The sequence below is a fragment of the Takifugu rubripes genome, chromosome 13 (assembly GCF_901000725.2).
Source record: "Takifugu rubripes chromosome 13, fTakRub1.2, whole genome shotgun sequence".
Classification (NCBI taxonomy): domain Eukaryota; kingdom Metazoa; phylum Chordata; class Actinopteri; order Tetraodontiformes; family Tetraodontidae; genus Takifugu; species Takifugu rubripes.
In genome coordinates, this window is record NC_042297.1 from 18,125,732 (window position 1) to 18,146,522 (window position 20,791).

At 45.2% G+C, this 20,791-nt stretch overlaps 3 protein-coding genes and 1 long non-coding RNA gene across 11 annotated transcripts in view; 2 read left to right on the plus strand and 2 right to left on the minus strand.

Moving 5' to 3' along the window:
- The first annotated feature begins 1,055 nt into the window (after positions 1 to 1,055).
- Positions 1,056 to 7,257, plus strand: caprin1a (cell cycle associated protein 1a). 2 transcript variants are annotated; one of them, XM_003969953.3, is made up of 16 exons: positions 1,056 to 1,214; positions 2,754 to 2,888; positions 3,314 to 3,376; positions 3,549 to 3,635; positions 3,739 to 3,980; positions 4,064 to 4,146; positions 4,227 to 4,382; positions 4,466 to 4,518; positions 4,602 to 4,685; positions 4,776 to 4,937; positions 5,103 to 5,211; positions 5,574 to 5,635; positions 6,019 to 6,175; positions 6,274 to 6,456; positions 6,538 to 6,644; positions 6,717 to 7,257. In XM_003969953.3, the coding sequence occupies exons 2-16, from the start codon at positions 2,754 to 2,756 to the stop codon at positions 6,795 to 6,797; spliced, it is 1,764 nt and encodes a 587-aa protein (XP_003970002.2). In that variant the 5' UTR covers positions 1,056 to 1,214; the 3' UTR covers positions 6,798 to 7,257. The 2 variants fall into 2 exon arrangements, with proteins under 2 accessions (XP_003970002.2, XP_011608480.2); XM_011610178.2 differs by having other exon boundaries at positions 4,469 to 4,518.
- A 139-nt stretch (positions 7,258 to 7,396) lies between these two features.
- On the minus strand, positions 7,397 to 13,357 carry nucb2a (nucleobindin 2a). The gene is made up of 13 exons (XM_003969954.3): positions 13,209 to 13,357; positions 12,657 to 12,797; positions 11,812 to 11,919; positions 11,609 to 11,741; positions 11,377 to 11,480; positions 10,326 to 10,511; positions 10,163 to 10,253; positions 10,019 to 10,077; positions 9,858 to 9,950; positions 9,691 to 9,780; positions 9,432 to 9,602; positions 9,015 to 9,075; positions 7,397 to 8,922 (listed from the first exon to the last, which is right to left on the minus strand). The coding sequence occupies exons 2-13, from the start codon at positions 12,795 to 12,797 to the stop codon at positions 8,693 to 8,695; spliced, it is 1,467 nt and encodes a 488-aa protein (XP_003970003.1). The 5' UTR covers positions 13,209 to 13,357; the 3' UTR covers positions 7,397 to 8,692.
- Positions 13,358 to 13,636: 279 nt separating this feature from the next.
- Positions 13,637 to 17,552, minus strand: LOC115252141 (uncharacterized). Its single transcript, XR_003890587.1, has 3 exons — positions 17,180 to 17,552; positions 16,943 to 17,081; positions 13,637 to 14,021 (listed from the first exon to the last, which is right to left on the minus strand). It is a non-coding gene; the product is annotated as an uncharacterized lncRNA (long non-coding RNA).
- plekha7b (pleckstrin homology domain containing, family A member 7b) overlaps positions 15,905 to 20,791 on the plus strand; it is a 47,599-nt gene continuing 42,712 nt past the window's right edge. For 4 of the 7 annotated variants that reach the window (XM_029846609.1, XM_029846610.1, XM_029846611.1 and 1 more), the window contains exons 1-3: positions 15,906 to 16,203; positions 16,287 to 16,363; positions 16,466 to 16,523. In XM_029846609.1, the coding sequence (XP_029702469.1) occupies positions 16,121 to 16,203; positions 16,287 to 16,363; positions 16,466 to 16,523 (218 nt within the window). In that variant the 5' untranslated portion in view covers positions 15,906 to 16,120. Of the gene's footprint in view, positions 16,204 to 16,286; positions 16,364 to 16,465; positions 16,524 to 20,791 lie in introns of all 7 variants that reach the window. The other 3 variants (XM_029846606.1, XM_029846607.1, XM_029846608.1) reach the window with 1 other exon arrangement.

Consider the following 20,791-nt stretch of genomic DNA (forward strand, 5'->3'; position numbering starts at 1 on the left):
CTAACGAGAATTGTTTGCACAAGTGAGTTTTTTTTTAATCTGGAATGTGCACAATTTTCCAGTTTTCATCTTCAAAACACAATCGTTGCTTCTACTCATAAAAATTAAATTATCTCCATTGTGTGTCTCACAAAAATGTGTATTTTGACTTGCTCATATTTACGCAGAAGCCTGCAATTATAAGCAGTCTTCAACCAAAAATCTGACTAAGTCAATTTTGCTTTCTTTGTATTTACACTTTGATATTTCAGAAGCCTCGATATTGTTTTAGTTCAGCACTTCTACTGTCCTTTATCCACATTATTGCAAATGTATCACACTTCCCCTTTCAATTAAAAATAAAGGCATTCTGCACATTCCTCCCGTGATTAAATCTGCAAAATAAATCAAGTCCAGCGCATTAAATTTATACCCTTTTCTGCATACTTTAAATGAAAAACCAAGTGAGGAAAACCCTCAGAAATGACAAGACAGTGATCGCACATCGACAACCTTTATTATAGTTTCTCAGACAGGTCGGAAATCACTCAGAATGTGGGGCAACCTCGCCATCTGCTGTTTATAGTTGTGAATGTTCACAATGGTTTACTATTAGGGGAAACCGGACTTTCAGTTTATTGAAATTTGTGTCATGTTATATTTTTATCATAACTTTCTATGATACATCCTTATAGTGTAGGAATTTAGTCATTGCAAAATATATAGTTCACAAACTGTTTAGAAGCGCAATGCTCTATTGATCCTGGCAATCTTATAGACTATAGGAGACTTTAGATTAAATAGTAGTATAGAAGTTTATGGGATAAAACGTCTCCAGGTTGATTTCAGGTGACTCTTAGACTTTTACCTGCTGAATGAGAACCTATATGGACGTGATAGTATGCTGTGATTCTGACCAATCAAACATTGTCTGCATTCCGTTTGCACTTTTATTTTTGTTTGCAACATTTCATGAAACCCAGAGAGATATTAATGACATAACTGTTGTCAATTGTATGAACTTACGTCACAAAGAACACGCCGAGACACCATTTAGCTTCAGGCAGTTCGCAGGCCACCATAGGGGTCTTTGTAGCCGCTATCGTTAGCTTAGCTCCAGCTACAACCGAGCATCCTCCTAGAAAAAATACCAGTGGACGCAGAAGATACCCACGTCTCACACATTTAACGCAAAACCACTCAAAGGGAATCTCTTCGAAGACAAGAGTATAAAGGTATCGGATTAATAGCACTATTAACCAGCTACATTTCAACAGTATCTGTTTAATAAATTATTTTCATTCGGGACGACTGTTTAAACGTTGAATGTATCTGCCTGGAACGGAGTAGCGCAGACCGAGTCTGTTTTTCTGTCGCTCCAAACGGTATATGGATAACAGTAATTTTTATTTAAATATTGTCAAAAGGTTGTCAGTAGATTTACTGTTAAGTAGTAAACGGTTAACTTATGGCATTAGTCGCATGACGTTTACGAGCACGCTAGCCTTTGAGCTAACAATGGGACAAGGAGATTATGAAAATAAAGCTTTCGGTGTATTAAATGTATAACCTCTGTTTTAATACCTTATCCATGCTTATGAAATGTTAGGTTGATTAACGACCCTTAGAGTGAAGTAACGTTTGACGTTGGCATCGATTCATATTTGTTAGCATTTGTCAAAGATTAGCTGGCGTCTCAGAAGGAAGTTCCGTTCTTTACCTTGGAAATAGAGGCCCGACATTTTCACTAGTTTTTACTTCATCACTCGAATTTTTAAATTTAACGGTTAGGCTTCGTGTCTAACCCATAATGCCAAATACAGCACCGGTTAGGATCAGAAAACGGGCCACAAGACAGCTGCTTATGAACATTCAGTTTAATTTAGATGTTGTCCACAGCAATTACAGCCGCTGCCGGTTCTATTGAGGAGACCAAGTAAATGAGCATTCTAAAATCCTTAAATGTCTTTATTTTATACAGCATAGCCTGTTTAGCATCGTGAGCAGTGATAGCAGCATAGAAACTATACCTATATTGTAAAAAAGATTTTGCTTTTATCTTTTCTAACTCCTTGAATCTGAAATTCAACCGTATTGTGAGTTAATGACTCCCAACAAAAGTATTTGATGGCACTACTAAAGGGATAAATGGGTTTTTACAAATTAAGGTATCTTGCTAACAGGATAAGTGTGACGACGCTGAACATTGGAGGTGTTTTTAGATGGGGGTCAGTGGAAGATGCTTCCACTCTAATTGGATGTGTCAAAGGTTCCTTGGACCTGAGCCATCGTTGGGGGTCACAGGTTATCCCATCCTGAGGTCAAATACAGAAAAAAGTGATTGAAATCAGTGTCTTCCATTGGAATGTGTGTTATAACAAGAATAGAAAAAACACGGACGTGAAAGGTGTAGTTGGCCTGACGAGATTGTGGTTACTGATAATTCGTATTTCCTGGATAACAAGCAGCAGGAATGGGGCAGACGTGCACAACCCTCCTTCAAAGTGCATACAAAGGAGTAACATTAACACATGTTCCTGGATAGAATTCCTCTATAAAAGTGCACCTCGTCCAGAATAATTTTCTCTGATCCATCTTGGTTGTCAGACCAGACACGTGTGATTGTTGTAAGTGATGCTTCCTAATTCCTACAAAGCATCATCTACTCTGCTCTTTTATCTGCTTCTGATTAGGACTAAAAAACAAATTTCCACTGTTTCTTTGGCAGTCTTACTTTATAAAATCAATGTCCCCCCCCCCCCCCCCCCCCCCAGATGCCTTCGGCGATGGTGGGCAACGCTGCTACCACTTCTGCCATTCCAGACCTGGGAAATGGAAGTCATAATGAGACCATGAAGCAGATCTTCAACGTGATAGACAAGAAGGTTCGCAACATGGAGAAGAAGAAGGTACGTTCCTTACATGTCATACACCTGCCGTTACATTATTTTGTGTAATCTGACAAAAACTGGGAGGTTTTGAGGGCTTTTTGCACCATTGTTTTTGTTTGAGAACTCATTTTTCCTTCATTTTTGGCACATTTAGGAGCTTCAGCAGAAAATGTAATTGATTGGAAACTATTTTCTTGTTTCCTGAGACAGCCTGTGTCAGTTCTGTTGCTTTTTGTGTTGAATCAACTTTGTTCTCATTGTCACAGTCTGCATCTGGCATGTGATATATCTTTGACCAGGCCCTCCTTCGCTAATAAAAACCACACTGACAGCTAAACTTTTTCAGCTGTGGGAGAGGTCGAACCCTGAATTTCTGCTCTGTTCTTACTCTTTTTTTCCCCCATTTCATATTTGGCAATTCGTGCTTCTCAATGATTTCACAGTCCAAACTGGACGACTACCAAACAAAGAAGAATAAAGGGGAGCGACTGAATCAAGATCAGCTGGTAAGACAAGCGAATGTCAATTTAAAAGCATCTTTTTATTGTTGTAGTCTGCTGCAGTTTCACTAATATAATGACATCTCATAGATAACTTAATACCCTATCCTGCTCTGTTTGATGAAAACCAATATGGAATCAATGAAATATCCATTTTCTTTCCAAAATGCACCTGAAGGACGCCTTAACAAAATACCAAGAGGTTATCAACAATCTGGAGTTTGCCCGAGAATTACAAAAGAGCTTTGTGACACTGGGCCAAGAGGTGACTCCTAAATCCTGATCATTGTCCTGACAAGATATTTGGATGATTGTCATAACCATTATTATTAATATTATATTGGCAATCTGAACCCGTGCATGTTCAGGTTCAAAAGGCGGTAAAGAAGACTGCGAGAAGGGAACAGCTGCAGCGCGAGGAACTGGAACAGCGGCGGCTGAAGACGGTTCTGGAGCTGCAGTTCATACTGGATCAGTTGGGTGAAGACCAGATCAGACAGGACCTTAAACGACCCGATGCCTCCGGGGCGTCTTTGCTCACCGATGCCGACCTCGCGTCCCTGGATGAGTTTTATAAGCTGGTTGGGCCTGATAGGAGCTGTGATGTGAGGTACGGTTGTCTTGAATGGGGCTTCTGGTGCTAAAGTGCTGTCTGGTCCTACTTTGATGTTCACTTTGTTGTGTAATTTACAGGTTGACTGACCAATACGAGCCGGCGTCGCTACACCTGTGGGAGCTGCTCGAAGGTCGGGACAAGGCTGTAGCAGGGACGACTTGTAAGTGTTTCGGCTCTCGAGCTTCACCTTTGAGCGTTGGCTTGTGTTTTGTCTTTGAGCCGAGACCCTTTTTGCTCCAGACAAGTCCCTGAAGGACACTCTGCACAAGGTGCTGCACAGCGGTTACTTTGATAGAGCGCAGGCTCATCCGAATGGAACCTGCCAGGAGGAGGAGGAGCAGGAGGAGCCACCTGCAACGGCGGAGTCCCAGGATGGGCCGCAGCCATCAGAAACCGGTACACAACGACCCGTCTGTCTTTGGGTGAGACTTTTCTTTACACACGTCCGGAACCCCCTAAATTTTCCATCCTCTCTCAAGAAGGAGCGGCTACTGAGAAATACGCAGAGCCAGTTCAGGTGGAAACAACAGAGGTGGGTGAACTTGCTTTATGAACCATCTTTAACCACCTTTTAGGCTGTTTGTGCTCTGTTACATCGGCGCTTTTCTGTCCTAGTTTGTGAACAGACAGTTCATTCCAGAACCAACGTACAGCGCTACAGACAAAGAGCAGGTGGAGGAGTGGACAGTAGATGCTCAGGTATGCTTGGATACCCAGCCACAACCTTCCTGCATGTCCCTGCTCTTCGTACACACTGTAAATGACATGGAGGTATTCTGTTTCGAGTAGATGGTGAATACTCTCCAGCATCAGCCTCCATCGCTCCTGACTCCAGAGCCTCCCATTGCTGTGAACCATGTCACACCTACTCCTCCCAGTGACCCTGTGGTCAGGAAGCAGGTTGTGCAAGACCTAATGGCGCAGATGCAGGGGACCTACAACTTCATGCAGGTAAACTATCACCCAGGTAGCTTAAAGTGTTTTAATCTATAATCCTAAAAATGGTGATGTCTGGTTTTTACTTTTCATTTGAAGCACCTGGAAGAAAAATGTGCCTCTTTGAGTCACTTTCTGTATCCACCAGGCATTTTTATTTAGTTTTGCATCTTTTTGCAGGACTCCATGTTGGAGTTTGATGGCCAGGCCCTGGATCCAGCCATCGTGTCCGCCCAGCCCATGAAGCCTGGGCAGACTGTGGACCTGCAGCAGCTGGGATGCCCCACAAGTGAGCTCCATTCAGTTTCCTATTGCCCCTACAAGATTTAAATCACCATAAAACACTGGATGCAAAATGCTAATCTGCTGTCTGCTACACCGGCGGCGCGGCTCCGGCAGGCAGCTGAACCCCTTTTGTTCAGATTCTGTTGCCTCTACAGCTGCTAATTCGGCGCATTTTTTTGGAGAGCTCAGGCTGTGTTGACGCCACAGCACATTGACACACACACGCCAGCGTTAATTTGAATGGAAACGACCCCGTCGTCGTTTCCGGTCACAGGCCCAGCGCAAACACATTGTCATGGTTCCACATCTGTTGATGTGGGTGAAGCTGATGCAGCTAAACATCTTCTCCTGGTGTTTCCCTCCAAGTGAGCCTGTCGGAGTCCAGACTTCCTCAGACGAGTGCTGTGTCAGGACTGGAATCCACACAGGTGAGTCAAATCAGAAAGCAGGCTGTAAAACTGGATTGTCTTCATCTGCTGAAGGGTGGTTTCCTGACCAAGTAACAAGAAGAACCGGGGGCCAACTGGTCAAGTCCGCATGACTGTGGCGCTACTGGAGTCATTTGAGTATGAGAATACTCGGAGTCATAGAGTTCCCACTAATTGCTGATTCCCTGTCCCCTGCCTTTCCCTCTGTATCCAAACCCAGGCCGCTTTTACTGGACTTCTCAAACTACCCCCCCCCCCCCCACTGAATAGAAGCAGTCATTATAAATGTTCCCTCATGTTTAATGAGCCTTTACCTGTTGCTCCACAGATGGAATAGGAATCATCATACACTCAGTCTTGACAGGTTTCTGTCCTGTTTTCAGGTTTTCAACATCGCACCCGTCCCTCCAGCCTCCGATGGCCCAGTAGATTCTCTGAAGCAGCCCAGCCAGTTCCCCGGTGGTTATGGACAGGGCTTCGGCAGCCAGGCAGAGCGGACTGTAGACCAAGCCGACATCCCACAAGAGACATTACAGTCAGGTGAGGGGAGCAACGCAGTCTGTCTCTCACTTTACACCAGTTTACACTTGTGGCTGAAATGTCGGCACATTTTGACGAGTCTCACATCTCCCGTCCAGTTGTTGGTGGATTCCAGACCCAGGACCAGGTCATGGCTTCGGCCGGAGGTTCTGAGGATTCCTCGGCCAGCTTCGGACAGCCTGGCCAGTCTTTTTACAACAGCAGGGCTGTGCCCAGGGGCGGCCCCAGGAACCCCCGCGGCGTGATGAACGGATATCGGGGCTCCTCAAACGGATTTAGAGGTAGGAGACTCGAGAGGTCACGTGAAGCCGAGAGACATTTTGTAATAAGTGCCCCATTTGATCCACGTTTCTGGCCCTCAGGTGGATACGAAGGCTATCGTCCCTCCTTCTCAAATGCTCCAAGCGGCGGTTACGGTCAAACCCAGTTCAACAATTCACGAGATTATTCCAACAACACCTACCAGCGGGTGAGTCTGCCTTCATTCTCGGGTGAAATCCTCCAAACAGGAGATTTTGTGACCACCTCTGGTTTCTTTAAGGAGGGGTATCAAAACTACAAGCGAGGAGCTGCCCAGGGGCCCCGGGGGCTGTCTCGAGGAAACACCCCGTCAGTGCGATAAGTTCATCAAGGCGCGCCGCCTTTACCATTCAGGATTTTTCGAATGTGATTGCCCCAGCTCACTTTTATAACGTTTCTTTGTCATTTTTAACACCCGGCCTACTTATCTGAGTCAGCCTGCTTAGGTCTGTCTAGATCCTCTCGATGTTTTAACACAAACGCTGACCTTCATCACACGTAGGATAATCAGCAACTCTGTGCGATATAAAATAAAATAGATATTCCTGTAAACTTGAAAGATTTCATTTATTTATTTTTTGTACAAAATGAATGCAAAAAATACCCTGCCACTGTCAGACTGACGCGCAGCGACGGGTTTCCTCCGCCCTGCGCCGTCAAATCTCTCCCCCTGATCTATTACGTTTCATGAAGCTGTTTTTGTTCTTTACCCCCTCCACACCTCGCTCCGTCACCTTTGTACGCTGATGTTCTTGGTTCAATAAAGTCGTGTTCTTACTCTGTTGAAGGCCATTACTTTCCACTTTATGTAACCCTGATCAGTATATTACAACGCTGCATGTAGATTTAACTGGTGGGGGTTTATTAGGATCAAAAGGGTTACCATGGTGACGCTAAAGGTTTCATTGAGTGATCGGATTCAGAGAAACTGAAAGATCATAACTGTTTTATTGTTTTGAACCGAACAGTGGTGTCAAAAATCACCGTTATGTTGATAAACCAGCAGAAAATACAGCAATTGAGGATGTTCATCATCTCAGTTGGCAAACAAACGAAACGGGACAGAATGAATTCACCTCCACAAACAAGATAAACGGAAGAATCGACCCGCTGACACCTGCTCACCACAACCTGCCTGATAACGCGTTACAAGAGAAGCAGAAACATGACCAGACTGGTCAAAAAGTCACCAAGCTGAGGTTTATAAACCGGACCCAATGCACATCTGGAGCCAATACAATAAATGTTACGCAGTTTTGACTTAAGACCCCTTAAAAAATAAAATCAAAACCCTGTGAGACTCAGACGTCTGCTCTTCACAAAAAACACTTAGGTCGACCGTCCTGCACACTCACTCATAAAAAATTTTCCAATGAAAAACTTGCCATCATCCATCCCATAATCGTGCCACATCCACGTGTGTGTGTAAAATCGACCAAACCCCAATGCCTACATTCAACACATCCTGTCCTGTTATGGTTGCAATTATTGATTTGAGAGGTTGGATGGAGACGGAGGGAGGATCATCACTCGGTATTTATCTATCAGAACCAAACGGGTCACATGGAATTCAGCTGGAGGCAGCTGCAGAGGGGCCCAAAACTCTTTCAGTCGGTCTGCGACAAGGACAAGAGCGGGTTTAACTATTAAACCGGTGACGATGTCTCACACAAGGCTGAAGATGAAGGTGAAATTTACAAAAGTGGATATTTGCAATGTGGGCCCAACTGGATGGGACTGCGTTTAAATTGCAGGGCCCGGTCGTATTTAGAGCAATCAAACTAATTAAACATCTCTGATCACACACGTAAACCTCTTGGAGTCTCAAAAACAAAGAGGGATGAATAAAGTTAAAACCAAATCTTTATTTACATACCGCATCTTCATTTAATATCTCACTCGTGTACCCAGGCTTTGCAGCTGCCATCGGCAAAACCTTCAACGGCTCTTTAAAACTAGATTTCATTATCAAAACTTCTAACGTAACCAAAAACCACGTGCGTGTTGCTGTGCACACTTTGAAGATGTGCATACTTTAGTACTGAAATTGTGGTTTGTCCAAGGATTGCACTTATTACTGACCCATGTTGTCTTTAAACGGACTGATTTGGTGCCGCTCCTTCATCTTCACGCCCTAATACTCAGCAGGGGCCGCTCCCCTGGACGCTCCAGTGCTGCTCAAGTCTCACAATGGGTGTTCCGGTTCTGGCACCAGGGTTATGGCAGGTGATGCTGGCCTTGAGCGGCTTCCTGGTTTCCCGGTGGGAGGTCCTGGTGTGACTGGGGGAACCCCTGCTGGGCCAGGATTTGATTTTGCTGTTTGAGGTGTTCCTGAGGTGTATCGTGAGGATTTTGGGGCGCGGCGTGATGCCCTTGGAGCTGCTCTTCCTGCATCATCGGCGGCTGGTTATCAACGGCGTGAATTTCTGGAAGTGCGTTTCCTTCAACTGAAAGACAGATGGAGGTTTGGAATTTCAGATTTTCACCTGTAGACAACCTTTGAAACATATATTGTTTTTAAAAACTCGACAATACGCACCGACAACCTCTGGAGGGGGTTCTAGTTTCTGCGATTTCAGCCGCTCCATGTGTTCAACCGCCTGTAAGATGATGTTCATGTTTTTTTAATATACTGTCATTAATGGTGGTTGATCAGCTATAACAGCATAAACAGCAGATATTTAATAAAACCTGTGACTGTTGCTACACTGAAATTTCCATCACAGATGACGTCGTGTTAAAATGAAACCTTGATTAGGGGGTCATCACATTATCAGACCACAGCGCTAAATACCTAAACTTTGGCACCATCTAGCGGTGAGAATCCAGATTGCACTAATTACAGGCCACGTCCCAACCACTCCCATGTGAACTAATACCTAAATGAACAGAACCCATTGATTACTATAAGGTGCCCACTATTAAAAGGGTTTCATTGTACATTATGTTATCTTACCTGTTGTAGCTCAACCTTCTGGGCGTTGAGCTCGGCCTGTTGTCGCTCCAGATCGTCTCTCTGTTTCTGGAGGTCGGCAGACCTCATGTTCAGGTCCTGCTCCTGCTGAGTGAGGTGCTCCTCGAACTCTCTCATCTCCTCGTCTGTGTAAACCTGATTCTGCTCCAACGTCTAAAGAAACACAACAGATGTGGCGACCTGTTCCGACAAAAGAATTCTCTTTTTCCTCAGCGTGATCAACGTTCCGGTGTCACATCACCTCCCAGCTGTCGGGCTCCAGGAATTCCTTTTTCCGAGTAGCGACCAGGAACTCCTCTAAAGAGACGAGTCTGTCTTTGTTGGTGTCCACCTGGGAAGGGGACAGAAGCTGTGACATCACACGCCAGCATGGACGAGGCAGAATGTGAACGTGAGCGTAGAGCAGACCTCGTTCATAACGTGCTCCCGCATACGTAGCCTCTCTTCCTCCATCTCGATCATATCGTCCTCTTCGTTATTGGGGTCGTAGATTTTCTCCAACTATAATTACAGACACCAACGCTCAGTCAGCGCTCGCTGCAGTTCCACACATCTAGAACCGGCCTTACCTCCTTGGTGAAGAGCGCCTCCAGTTCCTGTTCATCAAAAAACCCATCTCCGTTTGTGTCTGCGTTCCAGAATACAAGGAGAAAAGCAGTAAACACGCTGTTGTCCTGCTGCAGCCCGAACTAGCCACACCAGCTGGTGCCTACCGTGCAATTTGAAGAAGGTCTTGGGGTCGAAGTCGTCGGGGTCCAGGCCATCAGCTTCCTCCCAGACCTCTTTGAGCTGATTCTGGCTCCCCTGCAAACACGATCAGCGGTTCGTTAAAGGTCCGGATCACCCACCATCGGAGTGGCTGCCATTCCCACTCACCGGGTGATTGATTTTAGGGTGATCGGCGTGCTTCTTCTTCATCTCCTCGTAGTGCTCTTCCTCTTTCCTCCTCTCCTCGTTGTCCAGTGTCTTCAGGTGCTCCTGTCTGTTGTGTTCTTTCATCATTTCATACCTCTTGAACTCATCGTGTCGTTCTTTATCGTAATTCTCCAGGTCGTTCGTGGCCTGGTTGAAAGGAAAAACAAAATGGACATGGAGCAGATTTCAAGTTTGTCCTGTTTTATGTCCACATCTAATAATAAACTGGGGGAATACGGAGGAGGAAAACTTAGTTCAATCTAACTCAATAACGCAAATACCATAATAATGGTCACAGCAAAGACGTGTTCGAGAACATCAGCCTATCTGAGAGGCCAAAAACAGACACAGCATCCGTGTTCATGTCTGAATCCCTACACCGTTGGTGATAAAAGATGGAAGTATAGGAAAGTTGCTGCTTCAAGCAGCTGTGCAAACACAGAGATCAGACGCAAATGCAAATATTGCGCAGGCTACAATCAAATTCCCACATATACAGAAGGATACAGAACGGCACCTGAAGAAAATGAGCATTATAAAGTGTTTTAACTCGATTGTTCTTGTCTGTCGTCTCCCCCACACAAGCATCTTGGCTGGATGAGAGGTCAGAGGTCACGATGAGGGCTTTTATGTTGCACAGATGTGAAAGAGGAGCGATGGCAGCCAGAGAACGCCATGGATCATATGACCGTATAAACACTAAAGCCAGGGCCAAAAAAACCAGAGTGCAAAATCAGAAAAGAAATCTCTGATGCAACACATTTTTGAAGAATGTGTTTTCATTTCGCAATCCTTCAGAAAATCACGAATTTCCCAATCTGACAGCACTCCTCCCCCCATGAGTGGACCTATTTCCACCTCGACTGATGAAAGGAACTGTTGTCATGGAAATTCCAAATATCTGCAAAACTGGCCCAGTGAATTTGCGAAAAAAACAAACTAGTTTGCGCCAAATGTAATAAACGCATGACTGATTCATCTTTTAAATCACAAAAATACGCATGCTCCTCACCGATTTGATGAGCAGATCCAGATCATCCACTTCAAAAGTGTGTGGATTCATGTGGTTCAAGTACTCAAACTGCTTGAGAAGAGCCTGGTGGTCCACCGATATGTCTTCACATTGAGGAGGCGGCGACAGAGAAAGAAGCACAAATGTGGAAAATTTACTTCTATAACGAGGTTCATTACTAAGCAACGTAGCACTTTATTATCCACGGCAAACATTTAGCCGCCCGGCGTACCATTGCCTCCTTCGAGGTCTTGCTTGGCCTTAATCAGAGTCCGGAGTCGATTCACCTCCTGCCTCTTTAACTCATCCAGTTTTGTCCTGATGTGATGACCCACAAAGTCCAGCTCTTTTGCCAGCTTGCCTTGCTGCGACATACAAAGACAGAATATAAACAGACAATAATAATAGTCATAATAGGAATTAAAAAAGCGTTACCTTGATGTCTTCCATGTCTGTGTTGCGGAGCTTTTCTCTGAAATGTTCGTCTTTTTCGAGAAAATCGATGACTTCCCTGAGGTAGTGGTCATAGTGGAGTCCAGTGTCCTGCACAACAATTCAAAATACTTGTCAGGCAAACGCTCAGCGCAATACGATATATAGTTTCCAAATCATAGTTACACAGTGTTAACATGGTGACTTTTATTCTGTATTTTTATGTAATAACACAGTATAATAGGCATTTTAGAGAATCAGTCGATTAAACACCTTCAGTGATTAACGTAGTCGTTTTATTTTGCTAGATATGTTTCTCCTGTCCAGAGGGTTTAGGAAGATATGACAGACATTAGCCTGTGTGGCCATAAAACAAATTACTGCCTTCAGCAAATTACTGTGTGTGTCAGACGTGCATGCAAACACACAACATTGTCTGCATTTTAAATGCCATTTGATGCTGGGAGACAGTCAGCATCTGTCAATATTTGACGTCAAACGATGGCTTCCCTGCAGCTGAAATCACAGGCTCCGGTCTAATGAAATCTCACAACAGTGACCGCAACTGAACACTGAACCACCAAATGCAAGACCTGTCTCTTTTCCTTCCCTTTTTTTTTAATGGTTTGCAAAACTGCAGGTAAAGCCGCCATCAACAGGCCACCTGGATTATTTTATGGTGAATTATGTTATGTTGTGAATTGTGATGATTGTTCTGACCAACAGATTTAAAAAGAACATCTTAACATAGCACTTACATAGAATTCTCCCACATCCTTCTGATAGCAGAACAGCAGATAATAGCAATTAATGCCAGACTAAGCTAATTATAGACGGGGTATCCTTACCACACTCGCTGGGGGCTTTTCGGGTTCTTTCTCTGGTTGCTTGACTTTTGTTTTATCAATGCTTATTGGCACTGCTTCTAAATACAGAAGCTGGACCAGCAACAGTATCCAGACTGTCAAAAGGGTCCGGATCCAACCCATCTACGGCAGGAACAAAGTGGCAGGTTAGCTACAGCAATATCATCATTAAACATTATCAGTGAATGCTGATGGGAGCAGCTGGAGAGTCTGTCAGCGTGTCTGTGATCAATGGTCAATGCGTGGCTCCCTTCTAAATGGACTCCAACTCCACTGGTTTCTCCTGAGCGCAAAGATTGCAGAAATTCTCGACAAGCTGGTGATGTTTACAAGACTGTTAAGCTCCTTTTCTGTTAGCTTTAGCAACGCCACTGACAGATTTGGCTAATCAGATTCAATCACCTAATCTGCTCAGAGACCGAGAGTGTAATGCTAACGTCACATATTTAGGACATTTAAAAGAGACGGCAAAACTCCTCAGTTCCGTCCGAGTGTCATTCATGAATTTACTACGAAGTGAAGACTGGTGCTCACCTCTCCGTTTCTTTCCTCCAGGCGCTTCCTCTTCGCTGAAGTTGTGTTGTCGGATGAGGCATTCAATCGGCGGTTCGCTCGCTAGTCAGCAAGCTAGGTTGAGCGAGAGGTTCCGCTCTCCGGAGTGGTCAGTCAAGCTGTCCGTAATACAGACTATCAAGTTGCGTTGCACCGAGTCGTACGTGGCGAGATAACACCGGAGAAGGTGGGCGGGTCCTTATCGAGAAAATCAATAACTAATTTAGGGCAGCAATGAATGCGATACTGACTTATTACTGATTATTTCTTTTATAAACCATCGAACATTTCAATAGTACCTGTTGTTTCTACTATATTTCAGTTTTCATATTATTATTATTTGTTTTATATTAAACGAATATATTAATTTTGTTTATGTCCTTTAACAGGCCATGTACTCCAACAAAATGTACAACCAACAATATCTTTATTTAAGTTGACGCAATTTCCACAAATCATTTGTCCATAACGTCATTTTGAAGCCCCCCCCCCTTCAAATATTTGCAAGCAGGCCGTTCACCTTTGCGTCAAAGGGGAAGGAATCAGTGCAAGTCTTTACTCAGACAATAGGGGGCAGAAGTGAATTAATACAACAGCTGGGTGGCCAACCAAAACCTTCATGAGTTTCATGAGAAACTCCCATTATTTCTCTTGTAGAGAGAAAGTTAAGTAAGTTGTGAAATGTGGTGGCCATTAAGACTTCTGTTAACGTTCCTGTCGGCGATATTCCAACACACCATTGAACCAGCGTTGATCCACCATCATCTCCCAAATCATCGGTGTAAGGATGAACATCTGTGGACGAAAGGACATCAGCAATTATTCCAAAAAAGGAGATTTCTGACTACTGTGTGTGCTTAATTCACGTACTTCGAGCCATGAACACAATAAAGGAATGATTTGAAAGTGCACTCTGTATGCCCACTAGCTGCTGTGCTGTTTGTCAGCTAGATTAGAACCCTCAGAGGTACAATGAAGCACCTTCTGGAAGCTGTGATCAGCAGGAGGAGGCTCTCTGAGGAGAGAACAATATCATTGAGTCACCTTGCTGCATTGTGAGCGACTGACAGCCGGAATCAGCAGCAGACCGTACTGCAGAGGTGCTCTCCACAGCACAGCAACAACTGTACGCGCACGTGTGTGTGTGTGTGTGTGTGTGTGAGAGAGAGAGAGAGGGAGGGAGGGAGGGAGAGAGTGAGAGTGCATGTGGCTGAAATGATAATGAAAAACCATAGCAAGGTCAAATTCCAGAAACTGAACATTACCGTGACTATTTTTCGGAAATGAACATTGGATAAAAATAAAAAGGTTAGCGGAATACGCAAGCTCACGATGTAAAAACAGCAGCACCAATCCAACAACATAGCACAACAGTGCTCACCATAAATGACCAGTTGATTTTCCGTCGGTGTTTTTTGACCCCGCTGAGCGGCGGTGCTCCAAATCCTGAGGGTCTGACCTATGAATCACGACTTTACACCAGTGAACCGTCTCTTCTGCTCACTGAAGCCAACCAAGCATTTCTTATTGACACCTCATACAAGCGCTTAGAATTGGAGTTTGTACATTATGTGTTAGTGCACTGAAACTTTTTATTCAAGGTCTCTGCAGCAGGGAATTGCTGTGAATTGGTTGCAGTACAGGAGCCCTGTTATGTCTAGTTTCTATTTCAGTCACAGACACTTTCTTTGAGGTGTTGTCAGACACTTCAGATATTTTATTTTGCTACTTCCCTGCTGTTATCTCCCACATTTTTACGGCATAGGACGGGGCAGGGTGGGGAGGAAGCGCGAATCAAACTTGTGCCAAAGTTGCAGTGACTTTGAACGTTGCCCACACTATGACGAAGCCAGAGTGAAATTTATGGGAGGCTCCCATAAATCAGGATGCTGCTTTTGATGCAGCGTAAGCATTATTGTAATGTGTCATGGCAGACCGTGCACGCGCCTGCATTTAATTTGAAGATGAGGACCCGGTGCCAGCACCAACAGCACATCTTTTTCTTTTTCTATATTGTGCATTTCTATAGGTGCATGTTTCCTTCGCTTGCTTTCCTTAAACCTGCACTACAAATCTGCAGGAATCTTCAATGGGCGATCTATCAGTCAAAGCACACACACACACACACACACACACACACACCCCTCTAATTTAAGTTCATGGGGTTAAAGTACAGAGTAAAACTGCAGTCTCACCTCATTCATCCTTTGAGATGATACGTGCAAAAGCTTTAACAGCTCATTCACAGAGGCTGTCAGCTTTTATGTCAAACATGACAACAATCCTGTAAATCTTAGACAAACCCTGCATGGCTCCGTATTTTCCACACACAATTGTAAGTGTAATTCATTTTCTGAGGGTGCAGTGTATCTCACTGTCTCATCCCTCTCAGCTCCCGCCAATATTCCCACGTACAATTTAAGAAGATAATTAAGTATATTAATCTATTTTGGCTTTGGATATGTAATCCTTTAAATGGGCTATGTAAGATTAAATGGCCGCAGAAGCATTCTAAAATTACTTTAATTCCTACATAATGGCTTTTTTTTTTTTTAAGTATATATAGGTCTATGTAGAAGAACTTTGTCCTGAAATGTCCCTGAGTGAAGTTCCCGCTTGGTGCATGTCTGCTACACCCTCCCTGCAGCCACATTCATTTATTATCCGTCTGACTTTAATCATCCACCAGGCTGCTGCTGCGTTCAAGGACCGTCATTCTGGGAGCTCGTCTTGCAGTTTACAAAAGGATAAATAAATCAGGACCGCCTAAGTGGCTCATCGTCGGTATTCTTTCCCTTTAAAAAGCATGCAGCCCTAGCGGCGGGTCTTATCCGGGCTCCCTGGGAAAGTCTGCGGAGAGTGAGAAGGGGGAAACAAGCCGAGTCGGAGAGATCATGGCGGCACCTCTCGGACGGGACACCCTGCCCGACTGCTGGTCCTACGGAGTTTGTAGAGACGGTCGGGTGTTTTTCATCAAGTGAGCGGACTTTCATCCCCCCACTTATGGAGGCGACACTATGTGGTTTTATTAGGGTTTAGTAACAGGTGTCTGTCTTGCAGTGACAAAACTCGCAGCACCACTTGGCTCCATCCCCGCACTGGTGAACCTGTTAACTCCGGACACATGATACGTTCAGGTACGCCACAAACTAGTTGTGATTTACCGTCAACTCGGGGTTTCCTGGTGCCGCGTTGCGGTTGTTCTCGGCGGTTCAACGCGGTTTCTGCTTGTTTTACAGATCTGCCCAGAGGATGGGAAGAAGGCTTTACGGACGAAGGAGCCAGTTACTTTATAAAGTCAGTAGCTTTCGAGCATTGTTTCACTGCTTTAGCTTGCTGCTTCTCACCACCGTTAACCGACTTTGCTATTGCGGCACAATGCGACTCAAAACTAGAATAAACACCTCCGAAGACTCGCCGATGGCAGTTTAACACAGAGAGGACCCACCGGAGAGGTGAAACTAATTATCTCTGCCTGCATTATGAATGGAAAGAAGCCGTGCCGAGCAGCAAAGAAGAGCTATTAAAATTCTCCTCACATCCTCCATGCAGGACCTCTACTCCCTCCATTAGATAGGTGTACAGACGCCGTGTGTGTGTGTGCGTGTGTGTGTGTGTGTGATGGACTGGAAAAGGTTGCAGCAGAGGGGTGTGACCATGTAGTGACAGAGATGTATGGTGTGATTGCGTTATTGAGCTGAAAGGGGAGAACTTACAAAGCCATCGGTCGGTTTATTGGACGGATCACGCAGTTCTGTGCGATATGTTTTGCCTTTTCATCTGCAGAGATCATTGTTTTCGCGTCCACCTTGACATTGACACCAGTGGAGGGAGACCATGTTTGGGACTTTTGTCCTTGAAAGTATAGCAGGGATCATATACATTAATAGGTCCAGCGCCACCAGGGGGCGCTATTCTTTTCTCTTATAGTATTAGAGGGAACACCGGCTTACCTTTAGACCAAACAGGTCGCCTCCTTGCAAGTCAAGGTGAGGAGAGTCGACAAACTATCCCGTTTATTCCATAACGTGCAGGTCATCAGCCTTCTGTCCTGCATCGACTTCTGAACCAACGCCGAGGTGGCGAATCGAGGGCTCCTCCGAGTCCGGTTCGTGTCAACATGCAGGGTTCGCGCCAAATCAAGCCGCATTATGTGGGCGTGTAGGTCTGCTTCCTGGAAATCAGATTTTACACAATTTCAGCCAGACTCTGGTTTGTGTATCTGCTTAAAAAAGTCTGGCGTGAGTCAGAGCCGTGCTGGCCAGTGTGTGTATTTCAGTTGGCATTAGCTTCCACCAGGAGGTCACGCTGTGTGTAATCAAATTAGAACGTCCATTCTGGTCTAAAAAGAGGATGGATTCTTCAATGGGGAGGGATCATTACAAGTTAAAACGCTCCCCCTCAGCGTATTTAGGGCTTGTACGTATTCCTGAGCCTACGTCTGTGAAGCTGCAGTTCCCACGGACGCAGCGGAGGAGGTGTTTCTTTCACTTTCACTCTCAACAACAGTGAAGTGGCGTGATGTATGGCTGCCTTAAAGTCACGGCCGTTAATCCAGTCGACTCCTCGCTGGCCCCCGTCGAATTGGCGGAAGGATCCTGTTTGTTTTTGGCCTCAGCTCGTTTCTCTCTTTTCAAAAATTAAATTCCAGCGGCGAGCAGGACCCCAGCTAAACCTTTCACTGGTGCCTTGGTTAAAGACTAAAAGAAATGAATGAACTCCTTTAGACACAACTATGTCTATCATTGCACCTTGACATGTCTGTACATAATTAATCCAAAACGTGAATTATTAATGTTTTGTGTGTCGTATAACATGAATGCAAACGTGACAAGGCCGTGTCACATGCAACAGTCTGTTACACAGATCGCTCTTTGTTTACTTGTTGTGACACTGAAGTACCGCATTGAAGTTTAATGTTCATGTGGGTAATTACTCTGAGAAACAGTCGACTGCTTCGCAGCTCAGCAGGGAAATTAATGTTGATGGGATGATTTATAATTCCGGCCGTGCCGTGCCAGCGTTTCAATGCCGTTTGTGGACTGTTGCATTGGGTTTATTTGGTATAGTTCAGATTTTGCTGCAGGTGTTAAGCTCGAGAGGACTGGCGGTCAAGTGTGGCGGAACCCCAAAGAAGGCAGACAGACACGGGAATTGAAAGTAAACTCAGACGGTTTAATGAAGCAAAAGAAACAGGAGGGAAGAAACTAAATGAGAGAGGCCGAGACAAACTATAGGTGCGTGATGCGGCAGACGAACCAAGTTCGAGATCCAGGGGCGAGAGTCCGTGGGGGAGTCCAAGTGTCCAGAGGCCAGGAGAAATCCGTCCGAGGAAGGGGAAGAGAAAGAGGTCAGAGGAAGAGGGGCTAGGAAGGTTGCAGAGGAGCCGGGGGAGACGCTGGGAGTCGCTGGAAGACGCAGGGAGTCGCTGGGGAGCCTGGAGAGATGCTGGGTCGACGGGAAGTGTTGCCAAAAACATCAGTAAGATCAAGCACTGGCCTGAGTGCATAGGGGCCTTTTATGGGTGCAGAGTCGTTTGGGCGGATTGGGTGCAGCTGAAGGAGAGGGCCCAGGTGGTGGTGGTTGAGCTGATTGCCCAGGAGGAGGTGGGGCCAGAGTAGGAGTCACAACAGCAGGGTTTCTGTTCTTTTCCCGGTGCTCCAAATGATGCGTGTACGTGCTGTCCTTGCTGTTAACCCCTGCTATTAGAAAATTAATTTAGTTCTAAGTGGCTGCACAGGGCCTTTTTATTGAGAGGGCATTTTATAAAAGGAGTTTCAAGATTTAGCTCATTCAGTGTTTGAAAAGGAGAAATATGCTCTGTAATCATGGAGGGACCAGTGGAGAGCAGCTTGGATTGGGGCCATCTTTTAGACCTCTTTATGACATCACACACATTGGTTTTACTTTATGACTGACTGCAACTCGGTCCTTTAAAAATCCCATTAATGTCCCAGCGGCTGCTCCAATTAATGGTCCGTTTGTCAAAGAGCAGGCCGTGTTTTCTTTTCTGTTTGGTGAAGTGTTCTCACCCCGGTATCATTTATGTTAATATGCTCCACGGCGGTAAAGGAGCAGAGCTCTGCCCACAGCGAACGATCCAGGAGGTTTACGGCGAACTCGAGTGGGACTGAAGTCCACACGGCGCTGCCCTGACAACGCTCGGGCGATTTTTGTTGTGTGGCGATGGTGGAATTTAGCTGAAGTGCAGTACAAAGGCTGCATTGTTTAAAGCGTGCAGCTTGAAAGAGTCTGTGTTTATCTAGCTCCCCGTCCAGACGGTGTCAGTTGAACCTGAGCTGTCGGTTTATTGTTGGGCAGGTTCACAGTCGCAGTCTAACAGCAATAAACTGTACAATATATGTTGCCTACCCATGAAGATTTCAGACGCACTGTATGTTTAGGAGATTGTCAGAAATAATGGGCGCCGTCTGTTGTCTTCTGTGGCAGCAGATTGAAATAATGTCTCTCTGAACCCTCTGAGGTTGTGGCCCACTTTGAAAATAATCTCCACAACGGTCCCATTTCTGTACGGAACAACCAGACCCCTGTGCCAAAGGAGGGGAAGTGAAGGAAACTAAGCCGACGGGACATAATTCAATATTTCACTGTGACAAATTCAGTTGACTACGAACTTCACTGGCAGGTCAAAAGGTGAACGTACAGGCTGAAAGGTTAATTTCATATTCAGAGAGGTTCCGATCAACCTTTACTCTCTGTTCCTGGCACACAGCGACTCCAACTCAACTCACACAAATGCTGTTTTCCTCCTCGGGTCCTGCTGGTTTAGTTGGTAAATATAACGTGTTTGTCTACCTTGACACGGATAGCTGTCACATCCATTATTTCCCTAATTTGACAACCCTCCCCTGACAGAAACGTGAAGAATGCCATCAGCGGCTGACCTGTTAAAGACTAACCCAAGGTCCCGTGTAGAAGGAAATAAAACGCTCACGTCATTGAAGGATATTTGTCACACACTCAAGCTGTTCGCTTCAATATTTACACATTATTTCTGATTAAATATGTTCAAAGGCCACTTTGATTTACACTCCTGTGAGGGGGGGGCAAAGGAATGAATAGTGGGTGTGTATCTGACCTCGCCATCTGTGCTGTCACCACCTGGCTTTTAAACTGGTCTGAACCTTTAAAATATATTTCTATTTTCTTTGTTATGTTGCACCCCCCCCCCCCCCCCCCCATATGAGTTGGTTCAGGAGGATTTGCCATCTTGAAGATTTGCTAAAACCAGTCGAGTGGATTTGTGCTGGGTGTAAATATAGGCCCCATTGTTCAATAATCTCAAACAAAAGCTCGGAAACAGGGAGTTCGGTTAGGTGTCCTGGCCATATCACCGGAATTCACGGAAGAAACAGAGTGCAATTGTATAGCTGCCTGGGGGGGGGGGGGGCAACCAAAACCAGGTAGAATGTTGTCCTGTCGAGAACAGGGTCCCCCATTGTTCAGGTCTGACACCACTGGACAGTGCAAGAGGAAGTAAACCGCTGCTTTATCCCCACTTCCTCTGATGTAGCGCCATGTTTCTGAGGCGTGTTTTCCAAAAG

Excerpts from the sequence above, each read along its gene's own strand:
- caprin1a (XM_003969953.3), top strand. The coding sequence starts at position 2,754 with ATGCCTTCGGCGATGGTGGGCAACGCTGCTACCACTTCTGCCATTCCA. Across the intron at positions 4,383-4,465 it reads GCCGCAGCCATCAGAAACCG|AAGGAGCGGCTACTGAGAAA; the intron begins GTACACAACGAC and ends TCCTCTCTCAAG. Across the intron at positions 4,686-4,775 it reads AGTGGACAGTAGATGCTCAG|ATGGTGAATACTCTCCAGCA; the intron begins GTATGCTTGGAT and ends TGTTTCGAGTAG.
- nucb2a (XM_003969954.3), bottom strand. The coding sequence starts at position 12,797 with ATGGGTTGGATCCGGACCCTTTTGACAGTCTGGATACTGTTGCTGGTC. Across the intron at positions 11,481-11,608 it reads AGACCTCGAAGGAGGCAATG|ACATATCGGTGGACCACCAG; the intron begins GTACGCCGGGCG and ends CTCAATGTGAAG. Across the intron at positions 9,076-9,431 it reads AGAAGGTTGAGCTACAACAG|GCGGTTGAACACATGGAGCG; the intron begins GTAAGATAACAT and ends ATCATCTTACAG.